The 12,966-nt window shown below is 34.9% G+C and overlaps 1 protein-coding gene across 1 annotated transcript in view; it reads left to right on the top strand.

Moving 5' to 3' along the window:
- Positions 1 to 1,934: 1,934 nt before the first annotated feature.
- The window catches only part of LOC307118633 (ankyrin repeat and LEM domain-containing protein 2), a 25,637-nt gene continuing 14,605 nt past the window's right edge, over positions 1,935 to 12,966 (top strand). The window contains exons 1-2 of the mRNA XM_079804316.1: positions 1,935 to 2,067; positions 9,679 to 10,034. Of these exons, the coding sequence (XP_079660442.1) occupies positions 9,698 to 10,034 (337 nt within the window). The 5' untranslated portion in view covers positions 1,935 to 2,067; positions 9,679 to 9,697. The remainder of the gene's footprint in view (positions 2,068 to 9,678; positions 10,035 to 12,966) is intronic.

Raw genomic sequence — 12,966 nt, 5'->3', positions numbered from 1 at the left:
CTAATTCATGCTAACAACACGCTAGCAAAATGCTAATTATTGCTATCAAGATGATAACAACACGTTAACATGTTTCACACTTTATGCTAAAGCATGTTAGCAATGTGCTAATTAATTCTAGCTAAATGTTAAAAAATGCTACCAATGTGCCAATTCATGCTTGCAACATGTTAATTTTTTCTAGCAAAATTCCACAATATGCTAGCAATTTGCCAATTCACGCTAGCAATGTGTAAATTAATGCTAACACATTTTTTAAAAATGCCAGCAATGTGTAAATTCATTCTAGCAAACACACTAAAACATGGTAGCAATGGGCCAATTCAAGCTAGCAACACACATGTTAATTCATGTTCGCAGCATGCTAATTAATTTTAGCAACATGATAAAAAAATGCTAGCAATGTGCCAATTCATGTTAGCAAACATGTTAATTCATGTTAGTAACATGCTAATTCATGCTCGCAGTGTGCTGAAACCTGTTAACAATGTGATAAAACATGCTAGAAACATGGCAATTCAAGTTCTGTTTTTTTTCGTAATTCATGCTAAGAATGTGCTAAAACATGCTAATTAATGCTAGCAGTGTGCTGAAACGTGTTAACAATCCGATAAAACATGCTAGAAACATGACAATTAATGCTAAGAATGTGTTAAAACATGCTAATTCATGCTAGCAGTGTGCTGAACTGTGTTAAAACATGCTAATTCATGCTAGCAGTGTGCTGAAACGTGTTAACAATCCGATAAAAAATGCTAGAAAATGACAATTCATGTTAAGAATGTGTTACAACATGCTAATTCATGCTAGCAGTGTGCTGAAACGTGTTAACAATGTGATAAAAATGCTAGAAAAATTATAATTAATGCTAAGAATGTGTTAAAACATGTTACTTCATGCTAGCAGTGTGCTGAAACGTGTTAACAATTTGATAAAAATGCTAGAAAAATTATAATTAATGCTAAGAATGTGCTAAAACATGTTACTTCATGCTAGCAGTGTGCTGAAACGTATTAACAATGTGATACAAATGCTAGAAAAATTATAATTAATGCTAAGAATGTGCTAAAACATGCAAATTCATGCTAGCAGTGTGCTGAAACGTTTTAACAATCCGATAAAACATGCTAGAAACATGACAATTCATGCTAAGAATGTGTTACAACATGCTAATTTATGTTAGCAGTGTGCTGAAACGTGTTAACAATCCGATAAAAAATGCTAGAAACATGATAATTCATGCTAAGAATGTGCTAAACATGCTAATTCATGCTAGCAATGTGTGCTGATACATGGTAAATTCAAGCTAGCAATATATTAAAATCTGCTACAACTATGCTAGCAAAATGTAAAATAATTCTAGACACATGCTAAGACTTACTAACATGATAAAACATGCTAGGAAACTTTCAGACAAAGCTTTATCGAGCCAACATGAGAGTTAGTCCCAACAAACTTCACTTTTCTAGTTAATAAGTCCATCATCGTGTTCCGTCACACTTAATTTCAGATCAAATATCCGTTTTACCGCTGAAACTAGCATCTCTAATGCAACACAACACCGACAACAAACGGTTAAAATAAATCATGAACACAGAATAAATATACTGTAAATAAATACATTTAGTGGCGTTTTTGATTTATGTATTAGGCTTATGTCTGACTTGCAGCACATGGATTTATTAAACAATGTACAATCATATATTTTTATCTGTTGATAAAAACACATGAATATGGCAGTGCCGCCCTCTGCTGGATCACACTGGCACATGCGCAGTGCCGCCCTCTGCTGGATCACACTGGCGCATGCGCAGTGAGCCGACTCGCGCTTCTCCCCTCAGGAGCGTCTCTCTTCACTTTAGCCTGTCAAATGAAACTCACGATGATTGTTATTGATTATTATCGGCGCATTGTTTGAGGTTTGGAAGGGTTTGAGATCATCTCGATGAGTTAGTCCAGTTCTGTGGACGCGGTTTGGACTTTACAGTCAGTGACGTACATTTGATTCTGCTCGAGTCCTGCGATAATATCAGACGATTGTGTCAGTCATTGGTCTAAAATAGACTGGTGAGTATATTTAAGTGTTGTTTATTGGTTATTACACATATACGGCGGTGTAATGGTGAATGCCATGCGCGCTCAGGCCTGTGTGTTTTATTTAACGCTCAAGTTCAGTGACTCATGGGAAGTTCATTAAAGCTCAATGTGGTTGTGAAGTTTAACTCGCTTTAAAGGGATAGTTCACCCAAAAATGAAAATTAGCCCATGATTTACTCTCACTCAACTCATCCTCTGTGTGTGTGACATTCTTCTCTCAGACGAACACAATCAGAGTTATATTAATAATGTCCTGGAGAATCCAAGCTTTATAATGGCAGTGAATTAAAGATACGTCTGACATCATCGCCTTACAGTTACGCTTTTTAAAGATACGTCTGACATCATCACCTTACAGTTACGCTTTTTAAAGACACGTCTGACATCATCGCCTTACAGTTACGCTTTTTAAAGACACGTCTGACATCATCACCTTACAGTTACACTTTTTAAAGACACGTCTGACATCATCGCCTTACAGTTACGCTTTTTAAAGATACGTCTGACATCATCGCCTTACAGTTACGCTTTTTAAAGACACGTCTGACATCATCGCCTTACAGTTACGCTTTTTAAAGACACGTCTGACATCATCACCTTACAGTTACGCTTTTTAAAGACACGTCTGACATCATCACCTTACAGTTACGCTTTTTAAAGACACGTCTGACATCATCACCTTACAGTTACGCTTTTTAAAGATACGTCTGACATCATCACCTTACAGTTACGCTTTTTAAAGACACGTCTGACATCATCACCTTACAGTTACGCTTTTTAAAGACACGTCTGACATCATCACCTTACAGTTACGCTTTTTAAAGACACGTCTGACATCATCACCTTACAGTTACGCTTTTTAAAGACACGTCTGACATCATCACCTTACAGTTACGCTTTTTAAAGATACGTCTGACATCATCACCTTACAGTTACGCTTTTTAAAGATACGTCTGACATCATCACCTTACAGTTACGCTTTTTAAAGACACGTCTGACATCATCACCTTACAGTTACGCTTTTTAAAGACACGTCTGACATCATCACCTTACAGTTACGCTTTTTAAAGACACGTCTGACATCATCACCTTACAGTTACGCTTTTTAAAGATACGTCTGACATCATCACCTTACAGTTACGCTTTTTAAAGACACGTCTGACATCATCACCTTACAGTTACGCTTTTTAAAGACACGTCTGACATCATCACCTTACAGTTACGCTTTTTAAAGATACGTCTGACATCATCACCTTACAGTTACGCTTTTTAAAGACACGTCTGACATCATCACCTTACAGTTACGCTTTTTAAAGACACGTCTGACATCATCACCTTACAGTTACGCTTTTTAAAGACACGTCTGACATCATCACCTTACAGTTACGCTTTTTAAAGACACGTCTGACATCATCACCTTACAGTTACGCTTTTTAAAGACACGTCTGACATCATCACCTTACAGTTACGCTTTTTAAAGATACGTCTGACATCATCACCTTACAGTTACGCTTTTTAAAGACACGTCTGACATCATCGCCTTACAGTTACGCTTTTTAAAGACACGTCTGACATCATCACCTTACAGTTACGCTTTTTAAAGACACGTCTGACATCATCACCTTACAGTTACGCTTTTTAAAGATACGTCTGACATCATCACCTTACAGTTACGCTTTTTAAAGACACGTCTGACATCATCACCTTACAGTTACGCTTTTTAAAGATACGTCTGACATCATCACCTTACAGTTACGCTTTTTAAAGACACGTCTGACATCATCACCTTACAGTTACGCTTTTTAAAGATACGTCTGACATCATCACCTTACAGTTACGCTTTTTAAAGACACGTCTGACATCATCACCTTACAGTTACGCTTTTTAAAGACACGTCTGACATCATCACCTTACAGTTACGCTTTTTAAAGACACGTCTGACATCATCACCTTACAGTTACGCTTTTTAAAGATACGTCTGACATCATCACCTTACAGTTACGCTTTTTAAAGACACGTCTGACATCATCGCCTTACAGTTACGCTTTTTAAAGACACGTCTGACATCATCACCTTACAGTTACGCTTTTTAAAGACACGTCTGACATCATCACCTTACAGTTACGCTTTTTAAAGACACGTCTGACATCATCGCCTTACAGTTACGTTTTTTTTCGCTACGTCTGACATTATCGCCTTACAGTTACGCTTTTTAAAGATACGTCTGACATCATCACCTTACAGTTACGCTTTTTAAAGATACGTCTGACATCATCGCCTTACAGTTACGTTTTTTTTCGCTACGTCTGACATTATCGCCTTACAGTTACGCTTTTTTATGCTACGTCTGACATCATCGCCTTACAGTTACGCTTTTTAAAGATACGTCTGACATCATCACCTTAAAGTTACGCTTTTTAAAGATACGTCTGACATCATCGCCTTACAGTTAAGTTTTTTTTCGCTACGTCTGACATTATCGCCTTACAGTTACGCTTTTTAAAGATACGTCTGACATCATCTCCTTAAAGTTACGCTTTTTAAAGATACGTCTGACATCATCACCTTAAAGTTACGCTTTTTAAAGATACGTCTGACATCATCGCCTTAAAGTTACGTTTTTTTTCGCTACGTCTGACATTATCGCCTTACAGTTACGCTTTTTTACGCTACGTCTGACATCATCTCCTTACAGTTACGCTTTTTTACGCTACGTCTGACATCATCGCCTTACAGTTACGCTTTTTAAAGATACGTCTGACATCATCGCCTTACAGTTACGCTTTTTTACGCTACGTCTGACATCATCTCCTTACAGTTACGCTTTTTTACGCTACGTCTGACATCATCTCCTTACAGTTACGCTTTTTTACGCTACGTCTGACATCATCGCCTTACAGTTACGCTTTTTAAAGATACGTCTGACATCATCGCCTTACAGTTACGCTTTTTTACGCTACGTCTGACATCATCTCCTTACAGTTACGCTTTTTTACGCTACGTCTGACATCATCTCCTTACAGTTACGGAATTTTTCGCTACGTCTGACATCATCGCCTTACAGTTACGTTTTTTACTCTACGTCCGACATCATCACCTTACAGTTACGCTTTTTAAAGATACGTCTGACATCATCGCCTTACAGTTACGCTTTTTAAAGATACGTCTGACATCATCACCTTACAGTTACGCTTTTTAAAGATACGTCTGACATCATCGCCTTACATTTACGCTTTTTTTCGCTACGTCTGACATTATCGCCCTACATTTACGCTTTTTTAAGCTACGTCTGACATCATCGCCTTACAGTTACGCTTTTTTCCGCTACGTCTGACATTATCGCCTTACAGTTACGCTTTTTTCCGCTACGTCTGACATCATCACCTTACAGTTACGCTTTTTAAAGATACGTCTGACATCATCGCCTTACAGTTACGCTTTTTTTCGCTACGTCTGACATTATCGCCCTACAGTTACGCTTTTTTACGCTACATTTGACATTATCGCCCTACAGTTACGCTTTTTAAAGATACGTCTGACATCATCGCCTTACAGTTACGCTTTTTAAAGATCCGTCTGACATCATCGCCTTACAGTTACGCTTTTTAAAGATCCGTCTGACATCATCGCCTTACAGTTACGCTTTTTTACGCTACGTCTGACATCATCACCTTACAGTTACGCTTTTTTACGCTACGTCTGACATCATCTCCTTACAGTTACGCTTTTTTCCGCTAAGTCTGACATCATCTCCTTACAGTTACGCTTTTTTACGCTACGTCTGACATCATCGCCTTACAGTTACGCTTTTTTACGCTACGTCTGACATCATCGCCTTACAGTTACGGAATTTTTCGCTACGTCTGACATCATCGCCTTACAGTTACGTTTTTTACTCTACGTCCGACATCATCACCTTACAGTTACGCTTTTTAAAGATACGTCTGACATCATCGCCTTACAGTTACGCTTTTTAAAGATACGTCTGACATCATCACCTTACAGTTACGCTTTTTAAAGATACGTCTGACATCATCGCCTTACAGTTACGCTTTTTTTCGCTACGTCTGACATTATCGCCCTACATTTACGCTTTTTTAAGCTACGTCTGACATCATCGCCTTACAGTTACGCTTTTTTCCGCTACGTCTGACATTATCGCCTTACAGTTACGCTTTTTTCCGCTACGTCTGACATCATCGCCTTACAGTTACGCTTTTTTACGCTACGTCTGACATTATCGCCCTACAGTTACGCTTTTTTACGCTACATTTGACATTATCGCCCTACAGTTACGCTTTTTAAAGATACGTCTGACATCATCGCCTTACAGTTACGCTTTTTAAAGATCCGTCTGACATCATCGCCTTACAGTTACGCTTTTTAAAGATACGTCTGACATCACCACCTTACAGTTACGCTTTTTAAAGACACGTCTGACATCATCGCCTTACAGTTACGCTTTTTAAAGATACGTCTGACATCATCGCCTTACAGTTACGCTTTTTAAAGATCCGTCTGACATCATCGCCTTACAGTTACGCTTTTTAAAGATACGTCTGACATCACCACCTTACAGTTACGCTTTTTAAAGATACGTCTGACATCACCACCTTACAGTTACGCTTTTTAAAGACACGTCTGACATCATCGCCTTACAGTTACGCTTTTTAAAGATACGTCTGACATCATCGCCTTACAGTTACGCTTTTTAAAGATCCGTCTGACATCATCGCCTTACAGTTACGCTTTTTAAAGATACGTCTGACATCACCACCTTACAGTTACGCTTTTTAAAGACACGTCTGACATCACCACCTTACAGTTACGCTTTTTAAAGATACGTCTGACATCACCACCTTACAGTTACGCTTTTTAAAGATACGTCTGACATCATCGCCCTACAGTTATGCTTTTTAAAGATACGTCTGACATCATCGCCTTACAGTTACGCTTTTTTACGCTACATTTGACATTATCGCCCTACAGTTACACTTTTTAAAGATACGTCTGACATCATCGCCCTACAGTTACGCTTTTTAAAGATACGTCTGACATCATCGCCCTACAGTTATGCTTTTTAAAGATACGTCTGACATCACCACCTTACAGTTACGCTTTTTAAAGATACGTCTGACATCACCACCTTACAGTTACGCTTTTTAAAGATACGTCTGACATCACCACCTTACAGTTACGCTTTTTAAAGATACGTCTGACATCATCGCCCTACAGTTATGCTTTTTAAAGATACGTCTGACATCATCGCCTTACAGTTACGCTTTTTTACGCTACATTTGACATTATCGCCCTACAGTTACACTTTTTAAAGATACGTCTGACATCATCGCCCTACAGTTACGCTTTTTTACGCTACATTTGACATTATCGCCCTACAGTTACGCTTTTTAAAGATACGTCTGACATCATCGCCTTACAGTTACGCTTTTTAAAGATACGTCTGACATCACCGCCTTACAGTTACGCTTTTTAAAGATACGTCTGACATCATCGCCCTACAGTTACGCTTTTTAAAGATACGTCTGACATCATCGCCTTACAGTTACGCTTTTTAAAGATACGTCTGACATCATCGCCTTACAGTTACACTTTTTAAAGATACGTCTGACATCATCGCCTTACAGTTACGCTTTTTAAAGATACGTCTGACATCATCACCTTACAGTTACGCTTTTTAAAGACACGTCTGACATCATCGCCTTACAGTTACGCTTTTTAAAGATACGTCTGACATCATCGCCTTACAGTTACACTTTTTAAAGATACGTCTGACATCATCGCCTTACAGTTACACTTTTTAAAGATACGTCTGACATCATCGCCTTACAGTTACGCTTTTTAAAGATACGTCTGACATCATCACCTTACAGTTACACTTTTTAAAGATACGTCTGACATCATCACCTTACAGTTACACTTTTTTACGCTACGTCTGACATCATCGCCTTACAGTTACACTTTTTTACGCTACGTCTGACATCATCGCCTTACAGTTACACTTTTTTACTCTACGTCTGACATCATCGCCTTACAGTTACGCTTTTTAAAGATACGTCTGACATCATCGCCTTACAGTTACGCTTTTTAAAGATACGTCTGACATCATCACCTTACAGTTACACTTTTTTACGCTACGTCTGACATCATCGCCTTACAGTTACACTTTTTTACGCTACGTCTGACATCATCGCCTTACAGTTACGCTTTTTAAAGATACGTCTGACATCATCGCCTTACAGTTACGCTTTTTAAAGATACGTCTGACATCATCACCTTACAGTTACGCTTTTTAAAGATACGTCTGACATCATCACCTTACAGTTACGCTTTTTAAAGATACGTCTGACATCATCGCCTTACAGTTACGCTTTTTAAAGATACGTCTGACATCATCGCCTTACAGTTACGCTTTTTAAAGATACGTCTGACATCATCACCTTACAGTTACGCTTTTTAAAGATACGTCTGACATCATCGCCTTACAGTTACGCTTTTTAAAGATACGTCTGACATCATCACCTTACAGTTACACTTTTTTACGCTACGTCTGACATCATCGCCTTACAGTTACACTTTTTTACGCTACGTCTGACATCATCGCCTTACAGTTACACTTTTTTACGCTACGTCTGACATCATCACCTTACAGTTACACTTTTTTACGCTACGTCTGACATCATCGCCTTACAGTTACGCTTTTTTACTCTACGTCTGACATCATCGCCTTACAGTTACACTTTTTTACGCTACGTCTGACATCATCGCCTTACAGTTACGCTTTTTTACGCTACGTCTGACATCATCGCCTTACAGTTACGCTTTTTAAAGATACGTCTGACATCATCGCCTTACAGTTACGCTTTTTAAAGATACGTCTGACATCATCGCCTTACAGTTACGCTTTTTAAAGATACGTCTGACATCATCGCCTTACAGTTACACTTTTTAAAGATACGTCTGACATCATCGCCTTACAGTTACACTTTTTAAAGATACGTCTGACATCATCGCCTTACAGTTACGCTTTTTAAAGATACGTCTGACATCATCGCCTTACAGTTACGCTTTTTAAAGATACGTCTGACATCATCGCCTTACAGTTACACTTTTTAAAGATACGTCTGACATCATCGCCTTACAGTTACACTTTTTAAAGATACGTCTGACATCATCGCCTTAAAGTTACGCTTTTTAAAGATACGTCTGACATCATCGCCTTACAGTTACGCTTTTTAAAGATACGTCTGACATCATCGCCTTACAGTTACACTTTTTTACGCTACGTCTGACATCATCGCCTTACAGTTACACTTTTTTACGCTACGTCTGACATCATCGCCTTACAGTTACACTTTTTTACGCTACGTCTGACATCATCGCCTTACAGTTACACTTCTTTGAACACAGAAGGCGGTCCGCCGGAAGCTAGATATTATCTTAAATATGGATATTTTTCTTACACAAACCCATCGATTTTGAAACTATCCCTTCAACCGTGACATATGAGAGACTCGATTGTTGTTCATATCAGTCACACTATTAAAACTTCATCACATTCAGGGTCAAAGGTCGTGACCCTATGGAGGCGGTTCTGAAGAGGCTGCAGACTCTGACCTCGGATCAGCTGAGGGACCAGATCATCGGCGCTGGAATCAAATGTGGCCCGATAACAGCCACCACCCGGAGCATCTTTGAGAAGAAGTTGGCTCGAACTCTTCTGGGCGGCAGTGATGTGGCCGTGGTGCATTCTGGGAGTTCACAGCCTGTGGAAGAGCTTCAGCAGCCAATCAGCGAGAGCGAGAACGGAGAGGAGACCAATCACGACGCTCCATCCCCGGAGACACAGACGTCCATCGAAAGTCCATCTGTTTATTACGGCGTGTGTCCTCAGCCGGACGACCCTTCGGGGGAAGTTGGTCTGTGTTTAATCATCATGCTTCTGAAAATCTTACATACTGTGCCTTTAAATGCACAAAAGCTGAATAGATGCTCTTAAGTCATAACTAGTGTTTATAACTAGTGTTTATTATAACTAGTGTTTATTATAACTAGTGTTTATAACTAGTGTTTATAACTTGTGTTTATAACTAGTGTTTATAACTAGTGTTTATAACTAGTGTTTATTATAACTAGTGTTTATAAATAGTGTTTATAACTTGTGTTTATAACTATTGTTTATAACTAGTGTTTATTATAACTAGTGTTTATTATAACTAGTGTTTATTATAACTAGTGTTTATTATTAGTGTTTATTATAACTAGTGTTTATTATAACTAGTGTTTATTATAACTAGTGTTTATAACTAGTGTTTATTATAACTAGTGTTTATAACTAGTGTTTATAACTAGTGTTTATTATTATAACTAGTGTTTATTATAACTAGTGTTTATAACTAGTGTTTATTATAACTAGTGTTTATTATAACTAGTGTTTATTATAACTAGTGTTTATAATTAGTGTTTATTATAACTAGTGTTTATTATAACTAGTGTTTATTATAACTAGTGTTTATAACTAGTGTTTATTATAACTAGTGTTTATAACTAGTGTTTATAACTAGTGTTTATTATTATAACTAGTGTTTATTATAACTAGTGTTTATAACTAGTGTTTATTATAACTAGTGTTTATAACTAGTGTTTATTATAACTAGTGTTTATAACTAGTGTTTATAACTTGTGTTTATAACTATTGTTTATAACTAGTGTTTTTATAACTAGTGTTTATTATAACTAGTGTTTATAACTAGTGTTTATTATAACTAGTGTTTATAACTAGTGTTTATTATAACTAGTGTTTATTATAACTAGTGTTTATTATAACTAGTGTTTATTAAAACTAGTGTTTATAACTAGTGTTTATAACTAGTGTTTAATATAACTAGTGTTTATTAAAACTATTGTTTATAACTAGTGTTTATAACTAGTGTTTATAACTAGTGTTTATAACTAGTGTTTATTATAACTAGTGTTTATAACTAGTGTTTATTATAACTAGTGTTTATAACTAGTGTTTATTATAACTAGTGTTTATAACAAGTGTTTACAACTTGTGTTTATAACTATTGTTTATAACTAGTGTTTATTATAACTAGTGTTTATTATAACTAGTGTTTATAACTAGTGTTTATTATAACTAGTGTTTATAACTAGTGTTAATTAAAACTAGTGTTTATAACTAGTGTTTATAACTTGTGTTTATTATAACTAGTGTTTATAACTTGTGTTTATAACTAGTGTTTATTATAACTAGTGTTTATTATAACTAGTGTTTATAACTAGTGTTTATTATAACTAGTGTTTATTATAACTAGTGTTTATAACTAGTGTTTATTATAACTAGTGTTTATAACTAGTGTTTATTATAGCTAGTGTTTATAACTAGTGTTTATTATAACTAGTGTTTATTATAACTAGTGTTTATAACTAGTGTTTATTATAACTAGTGTTTATTATAACTAGTGTTTATAACTAGTTTTTATAACTAGTGTTTATTATAACTAGTGTTTATAACTAGTGTTTATTATAACTAGTGTTTATTATAAGTAGTGTTTATAACTAGTTTTTATTATAACTAATGTTTATAACTAGTGTTTATTATAACTAGTGTTTATAACTAGTGTTTATAACTAGTGTTTATTATAACTAGTGTTTATAACTAGTGTTTATTATAACTAGTGTTTATAACTAGTGTTTATTATAACTAGTGTTTATTATAACCAGTGTTTATAAATAGTGTTTATTATAACTAGTGTTTATAACTAGTGTTTATTATAACTAGTGTTTATTATAACTAGTGTTTATAACTAGTGTTTATAACTAGTGTTTATAACTAGTGTTTATTATAACTAATGTTTATAACTAGTGTTTATTATAACTAGTGTTTATTATAACTAGTGTTTATAACTAGTGTTTATTATAACTAGTGTTTATTATAACTAATGTTTATAACTAGTGTTTATTATAACTAGTATTTATAACTAGTGTTTATAACTAGTGTTTATTATAACTAATGTTTATAACTAGTGTTTATTATAAGTAGTGTTTATAACTAGTGTTTATTATAACTAATGTTTATAACTAGTGTTTATTATAACTAGTGTTTATTATAACTAGTGTTTATAACTAGTGTTTATAACTAGTGTTTATTATAACTAGTGTTTATTATAACTAATGTTTATAACTAGTGTTTATTATAACTAGTATTTATAACTAGTGTTTATAACTAGTGTTTATTATAACTAGTGGTTATTACTAGTATTTATTATAAGTAGTGTTTATAACTAGTGTTTATTATAACTAGTGTTTATAATTAGTGTTTATTATAACTAGTGTTTATTATAACTAGTGTTTATTATAACTAGTGTTTATAACTAGTGTTTATTATAACTAGTGTTTATAACTAGTGTTTATTATTATAACTAGTGTTTATTATAACTAGTGTTTATAACTAGTGTTTATTATAACTAGTGTTTATTATAACTAGTGTTTATTATAACTAGTGTTTATAATTAGTGTTTATTATAACTAGTGTTTATTATAACTAGTGTTTATTATAACTAGTGTTTATAACTAGTGTTTATTATAACTAGTGTTTATAACTAGTGTTTATAACTAGTGTTTATTATTATAACTAGTGTTTATTATAACTAGTGTTTATAACTAGTGTTTATTATAACTAGTGTTTATAACTAGTGTTTATAACTTGTGTTTATAACTATTGTTTATAACTAGTGTTTTTATAACTAGTGTTTATTATAACTAGTGTTTATAACTAGTGTTTATTATAACTAGTGTTTATAACTAGTGTTTATTATAACTAGTGTTTATAACTAGTGTTTATTATAA

This window comes from Gobio gobio (genome assembly GCF_949357685.1).
Source record: "Gobio gobio genome assembly, chromosome: 22".
NCBI classification, from domain to species: domain Eukaryota; kingdom Metazoa; phylum Chordata; class Actinopteri; order Cypriniformes; family Gobionidae; genus Gobio; species Gobio gobio.
Note: the sequence above shows the minus strand (reverse complement) of the source record. Positions and strands in the feature narration are given on the sequence as shown.